At 40.9% G+C, this 21,125-nt stretch overlaps 1 protein-coding gene across 1 annotated transcript in view; it reads right to left on the reverse strand.

Moving 5' to 3' along the window:
- LOC311196049 (contactin-6-like) overlaps positions 1 to 21,125 on the reverse strand; it is a gene marked incomplete at both ends in the record, with an annotated part of 111,192 nt that overhangs the window by 20,541 nt on the left and 69,526 nt on the right. Inside the window, 3 exons of the mRNA XM_084269544.1 lie at positions 961 to 1,088; positions 16,578 to 16,728; positions 17,741 to 17,870. Coding sequence (XP_084125670.1) covers positions 961 to 1,088; positions 16,578 to 16,728; positions 17,741 to 17,870 — 409 coding nt within the window. The remainder of the gene's footprint in view (positions 1 to 960; positions 1,089 to 16,577; positions 16,729 to 17,740; positions 17,871 to 21,125) is intronic.

The raw sequence follows: 21,125 nt of genomic DNA on the forward strand, positions 1-21,125 counted from the left end.
AATATCCTTTTCTGCATGTTTAAGATGATAATCAGAGGATGACTGAATCACAAGATCTATGAATAAAACTCCTGGCTTCACCAAGGTGGTCTGAAAAGCTGAATTAGGCAAAAAAAAACCCCTCAAATGCTTCCAGAGGATGGCGTGTCCTGTGAAATGAGGTGTCTTAGTATTCACAGCCAGGAAAACCAGATCGCCTGAAAGTGTAGAAGGGATCTGACAGGCTCCTTGTGTTGTTATTAACACAGACTCCGGGACACTTCATTATTCAGAATCAAACTTCATGTGAAGGGCCAAAGAAGAGATTTTTTCTTGGCTCAGTTTGTTTTGGCATTATTTACCAAGGTAGCACACAGCAGCTGGGATGCAAAGGAGGAGTGGGTGGCTTTGGGATCTGCAGGGACACAACATATGCGAGGTCTCTGCGCCCCACACTCAAGAAAGTAAACCCACCTGATTTCAAGCTTACTTCATAACTTCCTATTTCTTTTAAGGCTCTTCTGCAGTCTCAGATGTGATAGAAACTGTAACTGAGCCCAATAAACTCATCCAAGCACACTGTGCAAGGTACACACAACCTCCACGCTGCCTCAGCGTCGCTTCAAACTCTGGCTGCCCGATGCCTGCGGCAGTGCGGCCTACATCTGCGACGCCTCAGCGGTACCACAGAGGAAATATCCTTATTAATGTTACTACCTGTTTCTGTGGGTATCTTTGGAGACCTCCCTGATAAACAAATTGATCACCGGTGTGATGTGGTCATGAGGCTTTCTTTGCTGCAGGCAGTGGAGAGCTAAGTTTCAGTTTTAAACTGTGAGTAAAAGCCTGTCGATACCAGCAGTGATTGGCACAGTTTGGGGCAACCCAATGAAAAAAAAAAAACAACCCAAAAAACCAACAAAAAACCCCCAACACTTACTCTCTAATATTCATCAAGCACAAAAGAAAATTCTGAAGTACCTTTCACAATCAGGTTCCCTGAATTTCTGGCAACTCCAAACTGATTTGTTGCTACACAAGTGTACACCCCAGCATCGGACTTGGTGATGTTGTAGAGCCTGAGACTGCCATCCTCTAGTAAGATGACCCTAGGGGAAAAAAACAAACAAAGAAAGAAGAAGGAAAAAATACTTCTGTTACAGGAACTGTAGTAGAAATGCAAAGCTACCTTTAATATTTAAATGCTTCATTTATACTTCTTTTTGTCTTCTACAGCAAGTTGAATACATATCAATAAATTTCACCTCTGCTTATTATTGATTTCTATATTAGGAATGCTATATTGACATACTGGAGTTGACCATTAACTTATCTAGCTGACTTTCTTGCTGTATAATCTGGATTCTCAAGAGAAAGAAGGAGAATCCAACTTGTTACTTAATTGTGCTATATTTTACCACGGGGGGCTTTTTTTTTCAGGTCCCAATGCTCCTATGCTGTACTAATGTTGCGTTTGAGCCCAGCTGTCTGTGTAATTTTGTCAGGATTATTAAAAGATATTAGCAGACTAGCTGAGATGCTGAAATGCCATCTCACAAGCCAAGGAGCCAAATCAAATACATTGCTGTCTCGCAGGGCCCTCAAATCACCTTATTAGTCACTATGTTGTTTACACCAGTTTGCAGAGTATTGGGTAAATTGCATTTAATAGCAATTTCAGGACCACTCCTGGGTTTTATGGACAAAATTAATTTCTAAGCTTGTTCACATGCTTCTTCATGTCAATGAGATGCTTTAGTGTGTAAGTCAGGACAGCATTTGACACGTGTTATCTTTAGGTAAGCTTTCACTGCATGACTGGCACCCTTTTGCCTTTCCTATTACATACAGGGACAGCATCTCTGGGTTTGGGGATTTTCTTCAGAAATATACAGAATACCTATCTAGCAAAGTTCAAAATGAAAGCTGAATTAGGCAAGCAACGAATTTTTGGACAGAAAATAATATCATCTTGTAATGGTTCTTAATTTTGTATCAGATCTTCCAACGGCCTGTTGCACCTGGTAGATGTTCAAGTTCTTGATCATTTTTTTCTGAGTTTAGAAGAACAGTGGGATGAAATACAGGAAATTTATGGGAGTTTCATGAAAATGGGGTTAGGGTCTCTATGCACACCTCTTGCTGCTGATATAACTACGTGGGCAAACTCCTAGTAGGCATCAGAGAATCTGCACCTGACTAGGGAAGAGCTGCCCTCAAATACCACACTTTCCTACATCTGGCAAATCCAGCTGTAAGTCACAAATCCTCAAGAAAAGAGGCCTCATTCATTCCAGCGCTCACTGAAGCACTGCAGTTTTATTTTTTTATATTCCTCTTTTAATTGACATTTAAATCTAATACAAGAATCCTTTTATAAAAAGAAAATATCTAATTCATGCATCACAGCTTGGGTATTTAATATTTATTACTAACAACATAAGATTGGATGATGTAATGAATTATTAAAGGAAACGAACAATAACGAGAGCAGAAGTTGAAGTTGGCAGTAATGCCATAGCCATTAAACACACAAAAAACATCATAGTGTCTTGCTGCATTCCACTCTGGTATTTATATGCTTGTAGCTATATGTGTAACACACATTAGACCTTGTTCTGCTTCCTGTTACATGCTCCCTACCTCTCAGTTGATGGAGGGAAGCACTCGGCTTGGATTTCTGGCAGTCTTCTCACTTACATCCCCCTGTTTCACATCTCCCCCTCTCGCCTGACCTTACCCTGCTGCCCCTGAGCAGGGGTGGATTTAGGAAGGAGAAAAGCTGAGATGTCCCTGCAGTGCTGGGCACTCTCTCACTGGGGTGCAGTACTGGGAGGGGAAGGGATTTAGGCTTGAATGAAAAATCTTTGTTACCTTGGCAATAATCACCAGGTGCTGCAGCAGTTCTCCGCATGCAATTTGTCGTGCGATGAGAAAATAAGTTTGGGTTTAATAATCCATCATATATCCATATTAAACTGAGAGAGCAGCAAAAAAATGAAGCAACAAAGCACGCCTTTCGATATAATGATGTATCAACTAAGTGACATTTTTCAGATAAGGGAGGATGAATAAGCAAGAGCAAACTGAGCCTTTCTGCTGGCATCACGATGCTGAGCATCAAAACGAGAGCCTACGGTTGCCTCACACACCTGATGTTAGCATTTCAAAGGTGGGTTTAAATACAAAGAAACATTTGCCAAGTATTTCCCTTCTGCCTCTGCAATTTTCTTCGCATTAATGATGCATTTCTTCACATCGGTTTGCACCAGCCAGAAGAAAATACTCTCATCAGAAACTGCTGGTGATAAAATAGTTGATTCAATCGACTGGTTGGCTAGCATATGGTGGCTTCATCAAACAATGTCAAAAGAGATTCAAGTGTGAATCAGCAAAGGCTCATAAATTGGATACCTGAAAGATAAGTCATCGCAAGTCACCGCGGTGTCTTTCTCACTGCCAAATATTGGAGCCCTCATGTTTTTACCACAGTTGTGACAAAAAGCTCAAGGTACAATTAGAATCCAGAAGTGGGCATGAGGTTAAAAAAAAAAAAAAAAAGGACAATCCCAGTCCCCAAAGGCTTATAGTGCAGGAGGTAAATACACAGGAAAAACAGCCTGTAAAAATACAGAATAATAAAGGGAAGAGGCTCGAATGCACAGGGTGTTTGTGGATTTCTGGACAGAGATTTTTACACTGAAGTTTAGTCATGTCTAGCTCACTTTTTTTTTTTTTCCCCCTGCATTGTCCATTAGGAATTGAGACCTGAATAATTCCCAGCTTCCCAGTTTGTCCACTGAGAGGGCTCTGTGCCCAAAGAGCTGATGAGGTAACATCTGATCTGAAGAAAAACTGCTCCGAAACAACATTTCAGCAACGGAGGAGGCTGAGGAGGGGATGGCTCTTTGGATCAAAACAGAGCTCAGCAAAGAGAAACCATCAGCTAATAAAAGCTCCAGAGTTGTTTGAAACAGAGGTCACGCTACCTAAAGACAATTAAGGAGCTAGCAGTAAATAAGGTACTCAGGCAGAATTTATGTAAAAGCACAAAGGACTCCAGAGTAATTAGTTAGCAGGGAAGGGAATTAAAGGAAAGGAAAGAAATAAAAGCGTGTGATTTCCAGTGGTACTGAGGTCTGTGTCAGGAGAGGGATGAGAAAGCAGAGCACAGCAGAAAATCAAGATGATGCATTTCAAGTGCAAGGGAAAAAAAATGTGTGAAACAGCAAGCCAGGCACTACGATCAACAAAGTTGCCATAAACTTTCTCGGAAGCCCTGGGTGGGTTCAGAGGGGCCGTATTTTATCCTCTTCCATTTGTCTTTCAAATAATGGAACTGTGATCCTAAAGGCAATGGAAATACCTCCTTTAATGGGCTTTGGATCAAGCTCTTATTTATTAGAAATGATCTAAAGAGCAGCTGTGAAACCTGTGTCTCACCTGCTGAAAGGCTTGCTGAAAGCAGTTGCTTTTCACAACCTTTGTGACTGCTTGAAGGCTACAGATAATAATTCTTTGTATTTGCATCAGCAGACAAGGTAATTCCAAGTACTGCAACAAGACAGAGAAGTTTAGATTGTCTGATATAATGCAAGTTTTCTCTACTGGGGAAAACTGGACTTCTCTCAGTAAGTAAACTTGTGCTTGTCCGGGGACAAGAAGCAAAAGATCTGAAGCAGATCTGCTAAATGCATCCCTGTGACAGCAGGAGGAGGAGAAATGAAATGGGTTATTGGGGACCCAGCTGTTCATAAAGCCCTGTTGCAGCAAGGGATTGCTTGAGCATAAGCCCAAGTCTAAACTTGCATCTCTGACTTACAAAATGCTTAAATTATCAGCCTAGTGCTGATGCCTGTGTTCCCACCTGCGTTACAGAGGTGCTACCCCTGGGTAAATAGCTCAATTAAGCAGAGCTGGTATAAGGAAGAGATGAAATTCCAGTTCTGTAAAGCCAGAGAATGGTGCCACACAAAAGGGCTAATTAGAAATACCCAGAAATACCATTCCCTATGTAACAGGCCTGAGAACTTACTCTGCCAAAAAAGGGGCACGCTGGAGGCAGTTCAGCTCATGGGGACCACAGGAAGATAAGACAGCTCTTAAAGCCTAGTTCAGAGACATGCCTGGCCAATTTTCCATCTGCAGGGTGCCTGAGGCAGAGGGAGAAGTTGGGGGAAGGATGCAGCAGCAGGTACCACAGTCCCTAGCACCCAATGCCCTGTAACCCAGGGTGTAGATCTGGAGACACTGCTTTTCTAAACAGGATGAAATTTGTCCTCAGGAATTAACCCAAAGGCCTTTGAGCCTCTCTGGACCACGAAGATGACCAAGGTGCTGGAGCTCCTATGAAGACAGGCTGCAAGAGCTGGGCTTGTTCCCAGGGAGACCTAATTGCAAAGCACCAATACTTAAAGGGGTCCTACAGGAACGTGGGAGAAAGGCTGATCACCGGGGAGTGCAGGGACAGGACAAGGGCAATGGCTTCAAGCTGAATGAGAGCAGGGTTAGGTTAGATGTTAGGAAGAAATTCTTTACCCTGAGGGTGCCCAGAGTGGCTGTGGAAGCCCCATCCCTGTGGGGGTTCAAGGCCAGGTTGGATGGAGCTTTGGGCACCCTGGGCTAGTGAGGGTGTCCCTGCCCATGGCAGGGAGTTGGAACTTCATTTAAAGTCCCTTCCAACCCAAAGCATTCTGTGATTCTATGATTCTATAACTTAGTCCCATGAGAACTTCTGAGAATTTTTTCCCCAGTTTACTTAAGCAGAGTGCAAGCAACGTCCTCTTGTTTGGTTTTAATCTACTTATTCCATCGGGTTGATCCATGTCCTTGTCCTGAGTGACTCCATCAGTATACAAGACAGGCATTACATGCAGAAAGGGAAAGCTAACAACCTACCCAAGACCTGCTGGAGTCAAAACTCTGCAGAATGTTCAAAAAGAAGAGTTTGCAATGTGCCTGCAGGAGACACGAGACTGGGAAGAAGTGAGAGCTCATTAAAATTGTCACACATACTTTTTAAGTAAAGAACTTGAGAAATCAAGCAGGGATGATAGGTACAGCTTTTAATTAACCAGGCCAAACAAAACCATCTCCGGAAGTGTTGTCTCATGTGAACAAAAGATTGTTGATGGCTATTTGCTTTGATCTTAAGAGCATGAAAGAATAATATGTATTTAACAAGGCTGATAGAAAAAGAAAATATGGGAAAAGAAAGAGGTGTCAACTCATTAGATTTTAAAGTGCAGCAGAGGTAATTTTTGTGCGCTGCTGTATTGTTCAGCCAGTGTGTTTCAGACAGAAGGGCAATTTTAATTCATGGATGTGGATTGCCTTAACTCAATACCACAAATGCCTTCGAAATCCCCATCAGAAACGGTTGAGCTGGATTGATGCAAAACTGGGTGTGAATCAAGCCTATTTCTGCAGATGTCAGCACTGCCGGTGGGGTAGCTATTTCTTCAAGGGCATAAAATAATCCTTTTCAAAATACAGTAACCCTGATGGAAAGATTCACTCTGCTCTTCTCCTGTCTGCCTCTAACATCAAGTGTCTGACACCTCATAATGTTATTGAAGTCATCATCATAGCACTGTGCAGATAAAAAGGGAGTATGCTGGATCTGATGAAATCAGAGGCAAAGTAATTTTTATTATCTGAGCAATCCTATTTGAAACCATGTCTTCTCAGTCTCACTTTACTGCTCAAGAGCAAAAACACTTCTGCTTTCACAGGCTGTGAGAAGAGATATTGTTTATAAATTTCTTCAGATATGCCAGCAGACATCGAGACAATAGCTGACTTTTCTAATTTTACAAAGATTGAGAAGCATGAGAGGGGCTGAATTAAAAAGTGCAAGTAAGTGAGGGGCAGAGACATGAGCACAGCTCTCAAGTGACTCAGAATTCCTAGTGATTTATGCAGATGTAAATGTGAGTAAAGTTTGACTGAGTGAATGAATTGTGCCTGCTGATGACAGCTCTGGTATTTTTGAAAAGGTCCCACTGAGTCCCATCTGAGATCTGACTGTCTGTATTATATGTTAATGATTTTTGTACCTGTTTATCCGATTCTGAGTGTAATTTGTATGCTAATAGTATTGTCATTTAATAAACTACGCTTAAAAGAAGATTTTTGCTATCTGCCTGCTGATATAAATGAGCTTCAGAGTTGATTGACAAATAACTGGAAATAAAATAAAGACCAGCAAACTCTGTACTATTTGGATCACAACAAAATTACACAACCTAGATGAACAATCTCTTTAATATATTGTAGAAAAGAATACTATTAGCAATGATAGAACTTGACACTTTAACAAATGCTATTTCCTAAAATTCTCCCGTTTTCCTCAAAAGAAACCTTGTTTTGGATAGAATCTCTGACATTTGTGGCCACAAATATCAGTTTTATGGATAGATATACGGGCTTTTGAACTGAGTTGAAAGCTTCCAGACAAAATACAGACCAAATTCCTTAACATCCTCAAGTATTAAATGTGAGACAGGTGTTCTTATGCAATGACCAAAGGAAAAAAAAGTGACAAAAACACTGTGTCTGTAGACATCTGTCTAAATCTATTGCAGTAATACATCTCAAAATTTACAGCCAGGCAATACTGGGCAACAGCACCTCTATGTGTACAGGAAAGAAAGACTTGCCAACCACATCAGTAGTTTAGGGATGAAACAAAACAAACAAGCAACCCCACCCCACCCCACCCCCCCCCACCCCAAATGTGGCTTGCCCTGTTTCAATCCTTTCAGGTTTCTAAAGCTTTGTGATAGGTTTAAGATGTCCTGGTTATTAGTCTACCTTGTGCACAGGGCACGATGGAACATCGTATTTGGTGGCTGTATGTTGATTAGTCTGAATATTCGTAGCAGAAGAAAATGTAGTGGTAAAGTAGTAGACTGGGAAGGAAAGGATCATGAACCAGACTTTGTGAGATTTTGTGGTGAGAATCCAGGGAGAAAACAATCTGAATTGCCAAAGAAAAAGGTTGTCTTTTTTTCCTATTTGTTTTTACGAAACCTTTACAACTCTGGTACATCAGAGAAAAGTTCTTTCAGCACAGGATGGCATGCACACACTGCTACTATTCAATCTAATCCCACCATTAATCATTATTTTTATGATTCACACATTATTAGGAGCTCAGACACAGCAGTTCATATGACCAAATTCACTGCAGATGTAAAACAAAACCTTTAATATGGGACTTAAGTAGAATTTAAACACTATGTAAGGCCCTGAATTACCCTCTGCGTGGGAGTTTAATTCACTTACAGGAATCTTCTTCCCTATCTGCTTGTCAGAACATATTTCAAAAAATAAAAGTACAATAAAACCTGCTGTTAACTTTAAAGTAGTGTGTATATACAATGAGTAACTGATACCAGGAACACAGCGTGGTGCTGGCTTGCTTCCAGAAAACCTGGACAGCATTTTCGTGTCCACAAAGATACACATAGTGGATATATGGTACTGGAGATGCTCTTGCAGTGGCTATGTTCTAATGTTGGACCAATTAATTTTCAGCAATCAAATTAGGAAAGGAGTTTTAGCATGAATACTTCGAAACTCCTAACTCAGGTAAATAATTTCTAGCACAGAAAAAGCTGAAGCACCAAAATCCCTATTTTCTTCCACTGAGGCGTTGGTTGGAATACCTCTTGGCTTGAAGGAAACCCTGAGGCAATCCTGACTGGGCCTTATACATAATTTGAGTGATAATGATAGGGACTGCATGTCATTCACTGAAGCCTTAAACCCACATCCTCACTCAAGCTAATACAGACCATAGAAATTTTACGTCCTTTTAATGTGGGAGTAACACTGTAATACTTCTGTGTGTGTCTCCAGCAGAATCCTCCTTTCACTGAAAATTTGGAAAGATTTGTAGTTCTCATAGAAAATAAGTGCTGAAATTGCAGTATTTCTTTGGAATAAAACCCCACACCTAAACCACAAGTGTTAGCAGCCTCCCACAAATCCTTCATGCTGGCCAAGCATTAGCCACACTCTCCAGGTACTGTTTCCATGCTTTTGCTCATATGATGCTTCATACTCAAAATGACCCCAGAAATTCCTCCCTGGAAGACTTCGTTCATCATGCCTGTCATGTCTTATTATCTAATATATTGGTATTATCTAAATATATTATCTAACATCTTATTGCTCCTTTTTACATCACCTCCCCAACACATCCTGATCTATCTCTTACCTCTATAGTAACCCTTATGTTGAAAACCTTTGGGATCTTTTATTTGATGCTTGTGCAGCATGTTTTTTATCCAGTATGAGTTCTTTTGTATGCTCTGGCACTACACACCAGAACAGCGCAACACTAAAGTTGGGCATGGCAGTACAACTTGGACTAGGAGAGCAGCACAGAAGGTTGCATCCTCTCGTCATTTTGTGCAAGTTCCTAATTAGGAACCTTGATTCAAAGTCAATGGAAAAACTCCAACGAGATTATCTGGCTTTGGATCAACTCCTGAACATCAATTAGAATACGTGCATGCAGCAGGGACAGCACATGAACTGAAAGGGAGAGGAGGCACAATGCTGGCTTTCACTGGGTTTCTTGCAACTCCATATGACATGGAAGAGTGACAGATTGCTTGGGACAGGGCAGCATGTAGGACAGCCCCTCAGAAAGGCTCACCTTAACAAGGTTCCCAGGAGTTGAGTGGGAACATTTTTAAATTGTATTAGAGAGGTGTCATACAGAAGGGAAATTGTAATAAGCCCACCAGCACACAGGTTGTCATTCTTTCTGGTACGTGAGAACATATGGTTCATTTGCTTACTCGATGCTCACTCTATCTGATGTGCTAAACGCTATCGCATTAAGTAGTCAGTAATACATGATGAAATCAGGTTTATTGGCTTGTTCCATTATGAAACTCTCTGAGGAGAGAGAAAAGAAAGGAAAAGCCCTTTTCTTATGTGTTCCACTGCACTAATATTCTCTTCTGCTGCCTGCCAGCGTTTCATTGGGTCAAATAGCAATGGGGGTCCCCTTCTGCCTTCTCATTACTCTGCAGTAGATTGACTTCAAATGGAAAGATGACAGAGAAAGAAGAAAGGGGGAAAACAAAGCAAAATAAGATTAAGAGGAAAAATAAAATATTGTCTTTTTCTTCCGCTCTTCTATGCTCAAATGTCCTTCGCCTTATATCTGTCTCCTCATCTTTCACTCACACTTTCCACTCCCCTGCCCTCACTCTCAGCTTGGGGGAGAAGACAGAAATATCCGGGGAAAGTGGAGAACACAAAGAAGGACAGTCTGCAGAAACTTCAGGTCAGCCTGAGGCATTTTCTAGCATCCCTTCAGTTGCGGAATTTTTCTTATGCCAATACCATTAGTTTTGCCGGATCACCAAACATTTCTGCTCATGGGTACCCACGTGTACTCACTCTTCAGTTCCTCCTCGATTCAGTCATATTTTCACAAGGAAACATGGGCAAAGAATTGCACACTTGTGCCTAAAACCAGCACTCAAATCAGAAAAATACCAGTGCTTTTAAAAAATAAATATTCAAGGAATATGCTATAGCTGCCTCCACTGGTCTTTTGCATTACCCTCTTTGCTACCCTTCATATAGAACCTGCCACTACTGTAATCTGAGCATAAGGCATTTTTAGCTAGAACACAGAATGCTCCTTGTGGCTCTCAGCATTCCCTTGGGAAAGGTGCAGTGATGGGTTTTTGTCTGGTTAGCACCGAATACGTAGCAGTAGTATGGCCTGAGAGATGAAAAAACCCAAAGCAATTCTATACAGCAATCTCAGGTCTTGTAGGAGTTTTCATATCTTAATACATAAGTTCAGACCAAGCTCTGAAAGCAGGCAGGTAAAGCCGTGCCTTTGATGTCTGTCAATCTATTTGTTAGCAAGGAATGGAACTGAAGTGATTAATCAAATTTAGCAGATGTGGAATCAATTCCATTGGTTCCCTAAGCAAAATTAGAATTTCATCAAGAGATAAGCTTAATTTGTATTCATGTTGACTTACAGCGATGGTGGCTCAGATATCTGGAATTGCTCTGATTGCTGATGCCCACACTTCGAGTGCTCTATTTAAAAACTAAAATAGGAAATGAACTTCTTTACAAGCACAGAGACGCTGATGAGATAGAAGGGTTAAGGAATATCATCAAAGCTGCACAAAGCTTCTTGTGCTTGGAAAAGCAAGGAGGGCAAAAATGGAGATACACTTAATCCAGGCTTCAAAAACCAGCCTTAAAAATTAAAATAAGAGTAATATTAATATCCCATTGCTATTCACCTCGCTGCATTGCAGTAGAAAACTGGGAATAGAACAGTAAGTGCTGGAATAGCCTAAAACAACACGTTCGGTAGGAAACTTGTTATCAGCATACAAATGTCTATAGTCCCTTTATCTGCAAACAGTGGGTGCATAAAGCAGGGTGGTTTGTGGCACTAAGCAGCATGACAAGTAAAGCTTCTCTTTGCCTGTGCTACTCATCGGGTCTGACTTCAATATAGGTGGGGGTTTTTTTCAGGCACTGTGGGTAGGTTTCATTCCCCCAGTTTTGCTCATCTAAGAGTTCGGCATCTCATTTGAGATGGAGGTGCCTGCCAAGAGAAAGTAAATAATTACCTTAGACTGCATGTTGACTTCAGCTAAACAAAAGTTAAGTGACATCAATCTCCTCCTTTGTTAGTAGACTAGTGCAAAATTTGGAATTTTCAATCCATTTTATTTTGATTTCTCCCCAAACTGGATTTTTTTTTCTTTTTTTTTTTAAAGATAATGGATATTCTGGAAGGTTTCAGTACAAGCTAAACAAACAGCGTTGACATTCTGGTAATTGAAATGTTTCACTGAAGTTTGTTGAACTGCCCTGACACATTTCTTCTCAAATTGGTTCAAGCTGAAATGCTATTTCACAGTACAATATGTTTTGTATGTTATATTTGATCAGTGGATGGAGGACTTTTCCTGTTTACCAATTAATTGCCTTTATTTTTTTAACTCCCCGTTTCTCTAAATCCAATAACAGTCACAAGAAGACAGAATTCTTTTCCCCAAGTAAGAAAAAAAGTTTAAAATGTGTTAAAATGTTCATGGGTTTGGAATCTGGCTCTGAACCGTGGAGCAGCAAAAGAAAGGCAGAAGCAGATGGTGGCCAAGAGATTCGGAAGGATGTAGAAGAATAGTCCTGCCCAGGAGACTGATAGAGCAATTCAAATGCAGCACACAACCAAGAGCAGATCCAGCCCTGTAGTTAAAAACCTGCTGGGTTTCACACACAAGCAGAAGCCCCTTGAGTTTAAGGCTCTAAGGGGCAGCTTAGCTGTAAGACCTCAGCAATCACCAGACGATTGCCCCAGCCATAGCGTTAGAAGTCTCCAGCCACAACATCTGCTCAGCTTTCCTTGCATAAGGATGCTCAAAGACAGCTTTTAATTTCGGTGCTCAATCATTCCCCCATGTTTCCTTCGAAAAACAGCAACAACTTGAGTGCAAAACACCAAACCAAGTGTGGCATGGGAGAGAGAATTTCCCACCTGGAGCAGCTTTATTGAGGGCAGAGAATCAATTACCACCCTTCACAGAGATGGGACTGAACTGTGTCCTACAAGCAAGTCTGGGAACCAACAATATTGAGCATATTTTATTGACTCCTAAACATACATCTTGTCCAGGCCCCAGAAAAAGGATTTAATTTATGAATATTTGCTTATTACTGATTATTAATGCATGGGAAGTACTGAATATGACTAATGCATTCTTTCAGCCTACCTCATTTCTTGGTTTTCCCTCAGCTATCCTCATTTAGATTCTGAGTGGAGTGAATCACATCTGTTTATACACGTTCACTACAGCACTTGGGGTTCCCCAGCTCACAGTGAGGGAATAGCACCTGTCCCTGGCAAAGCAAAAAAGGGGTTCCAATTCCCATCTATTAAAATGCTTCAATCAAAAAGAAATTTTATGTTAAAAAGAAGTTTTCCATTAGGGTCCTGACCCTGAATCCACTGAAGGTGATAACAAGACATACATTTGTGATGAGATCAGTGTCTAGACTTGCAAATTTGCTTTGTTTAACATGTGAATTGTTCCTTTCTACTCTTTCTTTGCCACTTCTCCTTGGTGGATGCATGAAATGATAAAAGTGAGAAGCAAGATGAAGAAAAATCCCATCACACTTACTGAGAATATATGACATGCATGAAAACAGATCGTATCTGTGTCAAACTCTGCAGGGTGGGAGTTCAGAGCATGAAGCTTGTTCTTTTTCTTTGTTGCATTTCATTTCTACATTAAACTAAAATTCACAGCACACACCAGGAAAAAGTCACATATTCAACAAAGGCCAAACAAAACCTTTTCAAACAGTTGCCCATTGGACACTGCTCCTGAAGGCCCATTTCTCAAGACACTGATGCAAAGCAGGAGGCTAACTGCCCAAAAGGAAACCTGAAGGTGTACAGCCAGATGATCCAGAGAGGCTGATCAGGGGATCAGGAGAAGAGAGAGCAGCTAAAACCAGCCAGGACCAGCCAACTGTGGAACTTTGATTCCTGCAGCTGATAACCCTGAATTCTCTCTCTTAAGGTGGCCAGCAGAATAAGCTGAGGATAAAATTCCACTACTCAGCAGATGAGCTGCATGCATGAGGGTGGAATTAATCTATTTCTGAAAATCTTGAAGTAGAACACTCAATGCAGCAGGGACACTGAGACTGGGACCAGTAAGCAGACCTGGTATGTTCAGGGTTTGTTTTACCATCTATTGCAAAAATGTATTGCTTTGGGAAATTTGAAGGACTTACTTACATGCTTCAAATGCAGTAAAGTATTCTATGTGAATCAGGGCATACAAGCTGCTGAAGATCTGGGCAACGATGTACTTTAGCATCTTTGATTGTGATGATCATTGATGATCAAGATGAGAGAAAGAAGTGAGGCTGAAGGAAAACTGTCCCCTGAAAAGGGGACTGAGGGTTGAGGACCTTCACTGCTTGACCACAGCAAGAGACTCAAAAGACAATGCTTCATACTCAGGAAACATTCGGATACTTTTCAAATAGCAGAGACCTAAACACTGCAGCTTGGGAAACTTTGAAAGGCTTGGTAAAAAAAAAACTCAGAGGAAACAAAATAAAAACTATTTCATGGTGGTTTTAATAGGGATAGTCTATTAATTAGCTTTTCCTATTTAGCACACTTCTCTCTACATACTTAAGAACTAATCTTAATATAAAGCAGAATTATCTTGTCATAAAGAGCTCAGATGGTCAGGGAGAGCAGTGACCATGCATGCGTGACTATCAGGAATAAGCTATTATCTATCATGACTGAAAAAGAAGGTGCAAAAGAAAGAATATCCTTTCCCCTTAGGGTGGAACAGGTCTAGCTGCATTATTTCTGTAACAAAAGATTGAATTTGTCTATATCATTCTGAAGAACACATGTGATCTGATTTATTTAGCAACGTGTCCATCACAGTTTTGCAGCCAGAATGGTAAGGGACTGCTGCTTTCTGGTTTTCAGCATTTATAAAGGCAACCAGACACTAAAGAAAAACCCAAACTACCAGTAAAGAAGTCCAGAAAGATTATAAATGCTACACAATAAAACACAGGAAGAAATAAGGAAAGCTTATTTCCTTATTAATAAAGTTAAAATAGTTAATCTCCATGTGACATGTCAGGGTTTAATCACACAGAAAGGCAGAAACAATTCCTTCTCTTTTTTTTAATGAGCAAAGATACATACAATTTTAGTACTTTAATTAGCTGTGTTCGGTAATTACAGCCATACAAATCCTTATTTCATTTTCTGCTTTCTGTCACAAAGATCTCTGGAAAAACACTGTGGAGATGAGTTATTTTTCTCTTCTTCAAAACCGCAGCATTAGCTATTTTGTCATTTAATAATCAAAAAGCCTCATAAATTCTGCTTTGCACCAGTGGACACACTGGTAATAATGCTTTGCACATGCAGAGTTTAAACACTGTCTCCCTGTGCCTCCCTGTAAATCCTGCTCCTTTTGTTTACTCCAGCTAAGCAGCAGAAGGCCTTCTGGGATGCTCAAAAATTACAGCGTGCTTATTATTGTTAGTAAATTAATACAGAAGCACAAGTAAATACTGTATATAGTATGTAAATTTTTTTTTATAAACAAATCAGATAGGGAATATCATGGTACTAGAACCTGAAGATCTAGGCTTAATTCAATGATTTATATTGTAAGTTTTAATTGGAGCTCTCCTTGCTCCTCACCAATGTCAGGAAATCCAGAGATTACCAGTGGTGGATTGTATACAGAGCACATTTCCTGCATGCTGTAGGATAGGCTGTGTCTGACAGGAACGGGCTGGCATCTTGGTTTAACAGACTGATCAAAATGCAAAAGAGATTTGACTGAACACTAGCTAGAAACAGATTTTTCATCAATAGCTGAGCAGTTAAATGAAAATAAATCTGCCTTTACTGAAAAGCTGGGGAAAAGTCATTGGAAAGTTCTCTGCATCCCATGGCACGGATTGCTTACCAAAAGTTCCTTGTACCTATGTGAAACACCTCTTCTCATGTTTGCACTTTCACATATGCTCTGATTTACTTTTACCTGCCTTGTACGTTACTGCAGTATGGGGTAGGGATATATTTCCTTGCATCAGTTTTGGATACTGCTGGTAATTATTTTAAGTCTCATGGGACCCACATGAACCTTGAGCAACTGGTCCTGTGTACAAAGTCTGGGGTTCAATTTCCAGAGCTTTATAAAATCATTGATGCTGTTTGCAGCTTTGAAAAGGATAATGTGATAAAACAGTGTGGCTGCTGTATTTGTGAACTGAAAGATGCTGAGAAAGACTACAGTTCTTAGGCACTGTCACGCATTTCATCCAGCTGTCTATGTTTGTAGGTGGAAATACATCACAATTGTACATTGTGTACGCTATTCACAACTTGCTCATGTCAGTAAGCTGCTTTTGATTTTAAAACTCTACCATTTAATTGACATAAGCATGTTGATGGCTTGTGGCAACTCACAAATAAACCATTAGCCATCACAGACAAAAGGTTGATAAAATCCTGCCAAGGACCATGAGACCCTACAACAGTTGGTTGGGTACCAGTAGCTGGCCAGGTGGCTAAAACCTGTCTAAACAGAAGGAGAATATGGAAGCTGATTTACCTATGGGTTATTGTACAACCTGTACAGCTGAGAAGCAATTATGCTGCAGCCTGGGGGTATATTCTGCTTCCCTGAAGCCTCCACTGATGTCTCCTACTTGAAGCAGATTCACTCATGCTTCATGTGTGGTAAACAGTCAGCTTTGATAGTGCTGCAGTGAATTAACTGCTGATGAACACAAGCGTATGTATCATACAATTACCCACGTGTATTGGGCTTGGCTTTGTTCTCAATCAGCTTTCTATCTGCAGAACTGTATGGCCACTGCTAGAGACAAATAGGCCTCTGGCATCAAAGTTTTCCATCAATGAGCTGTCAAAAGCAATATTAAGTCAGCTGTGTTTCAGTGATGCTTAAGTGATATTACTAAAGCAGAGAACACCCAACAATCCAGCAACTGGTTTATGATGGTACCTTTTGCTTGGGCGCAGAACTTCGGAGCCCTTTCTCCAGTTAATAAGTGCTCTGGGAGAAGCACTTGGTTTACAACCAATTGTAACTTCACCTCCAACTTGAACAACAGACATCTTTTTCACGGGATTTTTGGAAAAATCCGGGGCTGCAGCTAAGAATAGAGAAGCAAGAAAGAAGAGCAGAACAGAACAGTATGCAGCTGAAGTTACTGAAGGAACTTGCTTGAGTTACATAGTAGGTGAATCCAACAATTGCTTTACATTTGAAGTAGATATATCAAACATGAAAAACATATTTAAGTACCAATGAATGGAATTCTTTGCACTTTATTTATACTGTTTCTAAACTGTCCACCCTCACAACCTTTCTTTGGGGTTATCAGCAGAATGGGAGCACAGAGGTCTGTCTGTGATGAAGAGCAAGGTTCCCGAGCTGAGCTATGTCAGCAGGATGAACATCACACTCCTGTTCCCAACCACAGGAATTCATCTGCCAAGAGCATTCCATTACAAACGTGGGTTTGTAACAGCTTTCTGTTCATAAAGTGATACTGTTTTCTGAAAATGTGTTTATTTTTGCAGTAATTTATGTGAAATTTCACTCTTGGAGAAGGACAAAACACAAGATCTGTGCTATACTTATGTGCTTTTAAAGCCCATGTTTTACTGGTTTCACTAGAATTTGGCTGTTGAACAAACTTTGGTATCTGTAACAGAATACCTTTTATAATTGATGAGCAAATGCCATTTTATGTGCATTTTTGGTAGTCATTTGAGAGATTACTTGCTATTTGTTTTTATATATATATTTGGCATATGCTCTTTGTTTACAGTTAAAACTAGTTTTCCCGCTTTCTGAAATGACTTTTAAAAACTGCAGAATAACTATTAATAACTGGAAGTGCTAAGTGAGAAACAGCATTCATTAAACTTGTGTGTATGTGATAAAAACAAGACCACACGTGGGATCAGATTCTTCTCCAACACCAGTCACGAAATGCAACAAAACCGCACCCGCACGTGGGTGAGGAGCAAGCAGCAAAGACATAGCAACAGACTCCAACTGCCAAGTGGAATTTAATTTACTCACCCCTTCATTTCAGTTTTTCCCAATGAGCATCCCACTATACTCAGCCCCTGCTCACCTTAGTGGCATTTACTCACCTATCACCCGCAGCTCAGCGTTGGCATAAATGGTATCGTACTTGTTTTCTGCCACACACTGATAGAGGCCAGAGTCTGACATGTTCAGCACAGGTATTCTAAGAATTCCATTTTCTATCTGAATCCTTTCCTGATAAAAGAAAAACAAGCAGGAAACACTGACAGAGCCCATGAGTTTACAATCCCAATATTATTTTTTTTTTTGGTATCCTGCTGATGCCCCTGATCATGATTCAGAAGAAGAAACATTATTTTCTTGGTGACTGAACACCTCAGAGGTACAATGCATACCTCTGCTATATGATGGTGGTTACATTTTCAGACCTTGTAGCTCTTCAAACTTTTCCAGAACTCCAGACACACATTGCAGAGTCACTGCCTTGGGCAGGTTTGCCCAGATGTTCCAGCTGGGACATGCATTTCTCTGCCGTGCTGAACTGTGAATCTGTGGGTATGCCTCACCATAAAGCAGAAGCAGCTACTGCAGGGCAGGTACAGCTCCTCCTGACCATGAGCCCAGAGCATCTTCCATGCAGCTCCTGAGAAGCAGCACCTGCAGCTGCATCCAGAGGTGCAGAGAAGAATGGCCTTACCCCCTCATCTGATTAGATGAATCTGATGATGATAATCTAAGATGATCACAAAAGCTCCACGGCAGTCAGAGATGCTCCAATAACGTGAACATTTCAAACATCATCAGATCAGAAGTCACAGGAAAAGGATCCACTGCAAAAGCTCTACTGAAAGCCAGAACTTTTACATTCCTGCTGGAAACCCATGGGCAGCCTGTACAGGTCAGAGGGACAGCATGCTCCTCACGGCTTGAATTTCTCTATACACATTAAGTTTCTTCGGTGTATTTCTGCTGGAATGGAGGAAACTGCACATTGGGACCAGAGCTTGGGGTTTGGTGTATTACAAGGAGTTTTATTTCCTCTATCTTGGCAAATAAGAAAAAAAAAAAAGGCCTGTTTCCTGCTACACCACCACTTAAAGCTAAATATTTTGTGATTTTACTATTACTAGCCTCTGGGGACAATAACAGCTCCATTGCAAAGTGTTAGCCCTGAGGAGAAGAGAATATGTTCCCCAAAACAGATCAGTGTGGAAGAATCCCACAACTGGGCATAAAATTTCCATTGCCAAATGCAAGTCTGAGGTAATGGATATCACACTTATTATGGGGTTGCTCTTTTAGTCTGGCTCTGCTGCCTCCAAAGTAGTAACAGGACCATATGCTGTTGGAGCGTACGGCACAGCCTTTGCTCAACAGCTCCAAGGGTCAAACCCAGTTACAACCTCTGAAGGTACATAACCTGGCTTGGTGAGGTGCCGCAGCTGGAGCAGTTGTACAGCCCATTGTAGGAGGGTTTCTCTTAGGGTACCAGCCAAGGGGTGAGTGCCACCTATGGAGCTCTGTTTTCCAGTACTATGGCTTTCCCTTGTAGGTCTCCCAGCCAAGAACTGACCTCGTTAGCTAAGAAATCGGATGACAGCACAGCTTACAGTTGTATGGAAAACTAATTAGCAACATTACATTATTTACCCACTCTTAACTATTTTTGAGGCCCTCACTACTGATATCTTTTGCCTGTTTAGTTTTACCTCCAGGCTGTTTGCTATCCTCATTGCATCCTATTTTTACAAACAGCCTTTGACTATAAAACCCTGTCCTGAAGCAACACTCGGTGTTTCATACACCAGCTGAATCCCCCACCATTCACTGCTGAATCTTTTGAGTTATGCAGACAAAGAGAAGAATAAATCACACCATGTACACAAGCAGGACTAATGCAGGGACGCCCAACTAGGTGGTCAGGGAGAAAGGTTTGACAGAGTAGACAATATCCTCAGAATCAGCCCCAAGGTGGAAAGGTATTCTTCCTGTGATCTTTCCAACAAGCAGGGTGCTGTGAAAGGCTGAATATTTTATTATGCCTCCCTTGTACTTTCACCTCCAAACTATCCATTTTGTCCATTGAGCAATAACATTCAGCATTTTGTTACCTGAAGTATTGCATTTACAATGCGCTGTAAGTACTGGGAAAATGCTGGTTGAAAATATGTCTGTAGAGTGGGTTATTCTTTTTTATTGAAGCTATGCAATTGAAGAGTGACAGGTTCCAAATATCGCTGTCTTGAAAGAGAGAAGCTAGATCATCTTGCTTAGGAATAGGTGAATACGAGTGGAATGATCAGATTCAGGCAAACTGCTATCTGGGTAAATTCTGGCTAGCCCTTAGCTGGGTTCTGGTTAGGACTAATACAGCAGAAAATCATACAGAAGATTGCAGACCCACCCCCAATTGCTGCAAATAAGTACCAACAAGTCAAAAAAGTGCTTGTCCTGCAACCCAGCAGGTGCTAATTTGCCCTGTATGTTTTGGAAGTGATTCTAATTTCTGTCTAGCAGGAATAGACACAATCACAGTGTTGTTTTTTTCCCAACCAAATAAGGATGCATTGCAGATGAGGCATGCCATTTTATTATGCCTGAGAGATACTGAATTGATGCTTAATACAAAGGGCAACTTGGCCTCCACAGGATATAAATGCAGCAGTCTCTTGCCACAGAAATCATTCTTCATGGGGTGGCCAACAGCTGAAGATTGCAAGATGGGTGTGCCAAAGCTTGACCACCACAGAAGTATAATTATACTGCCTGGAAAGAAACAGAGCTGCGTTCTTAAAGACCTCTCTATGTGAGTATCTGATCAGGTTTCTTCGATGTCTGAGCTCCAATTGATTTCTGCTCTCCTACTGAACTACCACTTCACTGCTTTCCTTTTCACTTGGTCCTCCTCTTTTCATTTAAGTGAGATTTGTCACTTATTCACCTTTTTCTTATAACTTTGTGGTTTTCTTCTTTAGTCTATTATTCCTCTACATAGCTCCAGAAAAGTAATAACCTCAATATTAAGTCATTTTCATAGCTGACTGGTTAATTCAGTTAAAGGATTAACATAGCATAAGAATGGCCACACTGTATGAGACCAAAAGTCCATCCAGCCTACAGATTAAGAACAGGAACAAAGTGCAAGTTGCCAGGCTGGTCACTTTGCAACACCAGCTCAGAAATACTCTTCCACAAAGAGCCAGTGGCATCCTACCAGTTTCCCAAGTTACAGATCATGCCTGAAAACACATCTAAGTTTTCTGGTCAGACCGATCTTTAACTATATTATTTTTAAACTCTTTCATGCCTACTGCCATATCGTGCAGCAAATGGGTTCTCTAAGATCAATCACATGAGGAAACTGGTGTACCTATATATATACACACATGTAGAAACTGGCAACACCATGCTTCCTCAATAAAGAGCTCCTAGAACCAAGGCTCTCTGCTTGTGCTATTATGTTTGTTTTGCATCTGTTAACCTTTAATT

The sequence above is a fragment of the Gallinula chloropus genome (genome assembly GCF_964237585.1).
Source record: "Gallinula chloropus genome assembly, chromosome: 12".
Lineage (NCBI taxonomy): Eukaryota > Metazoa > Chordata > Aves > Gruiformes > Rallidae > Gallinula > Gallinula chloropus.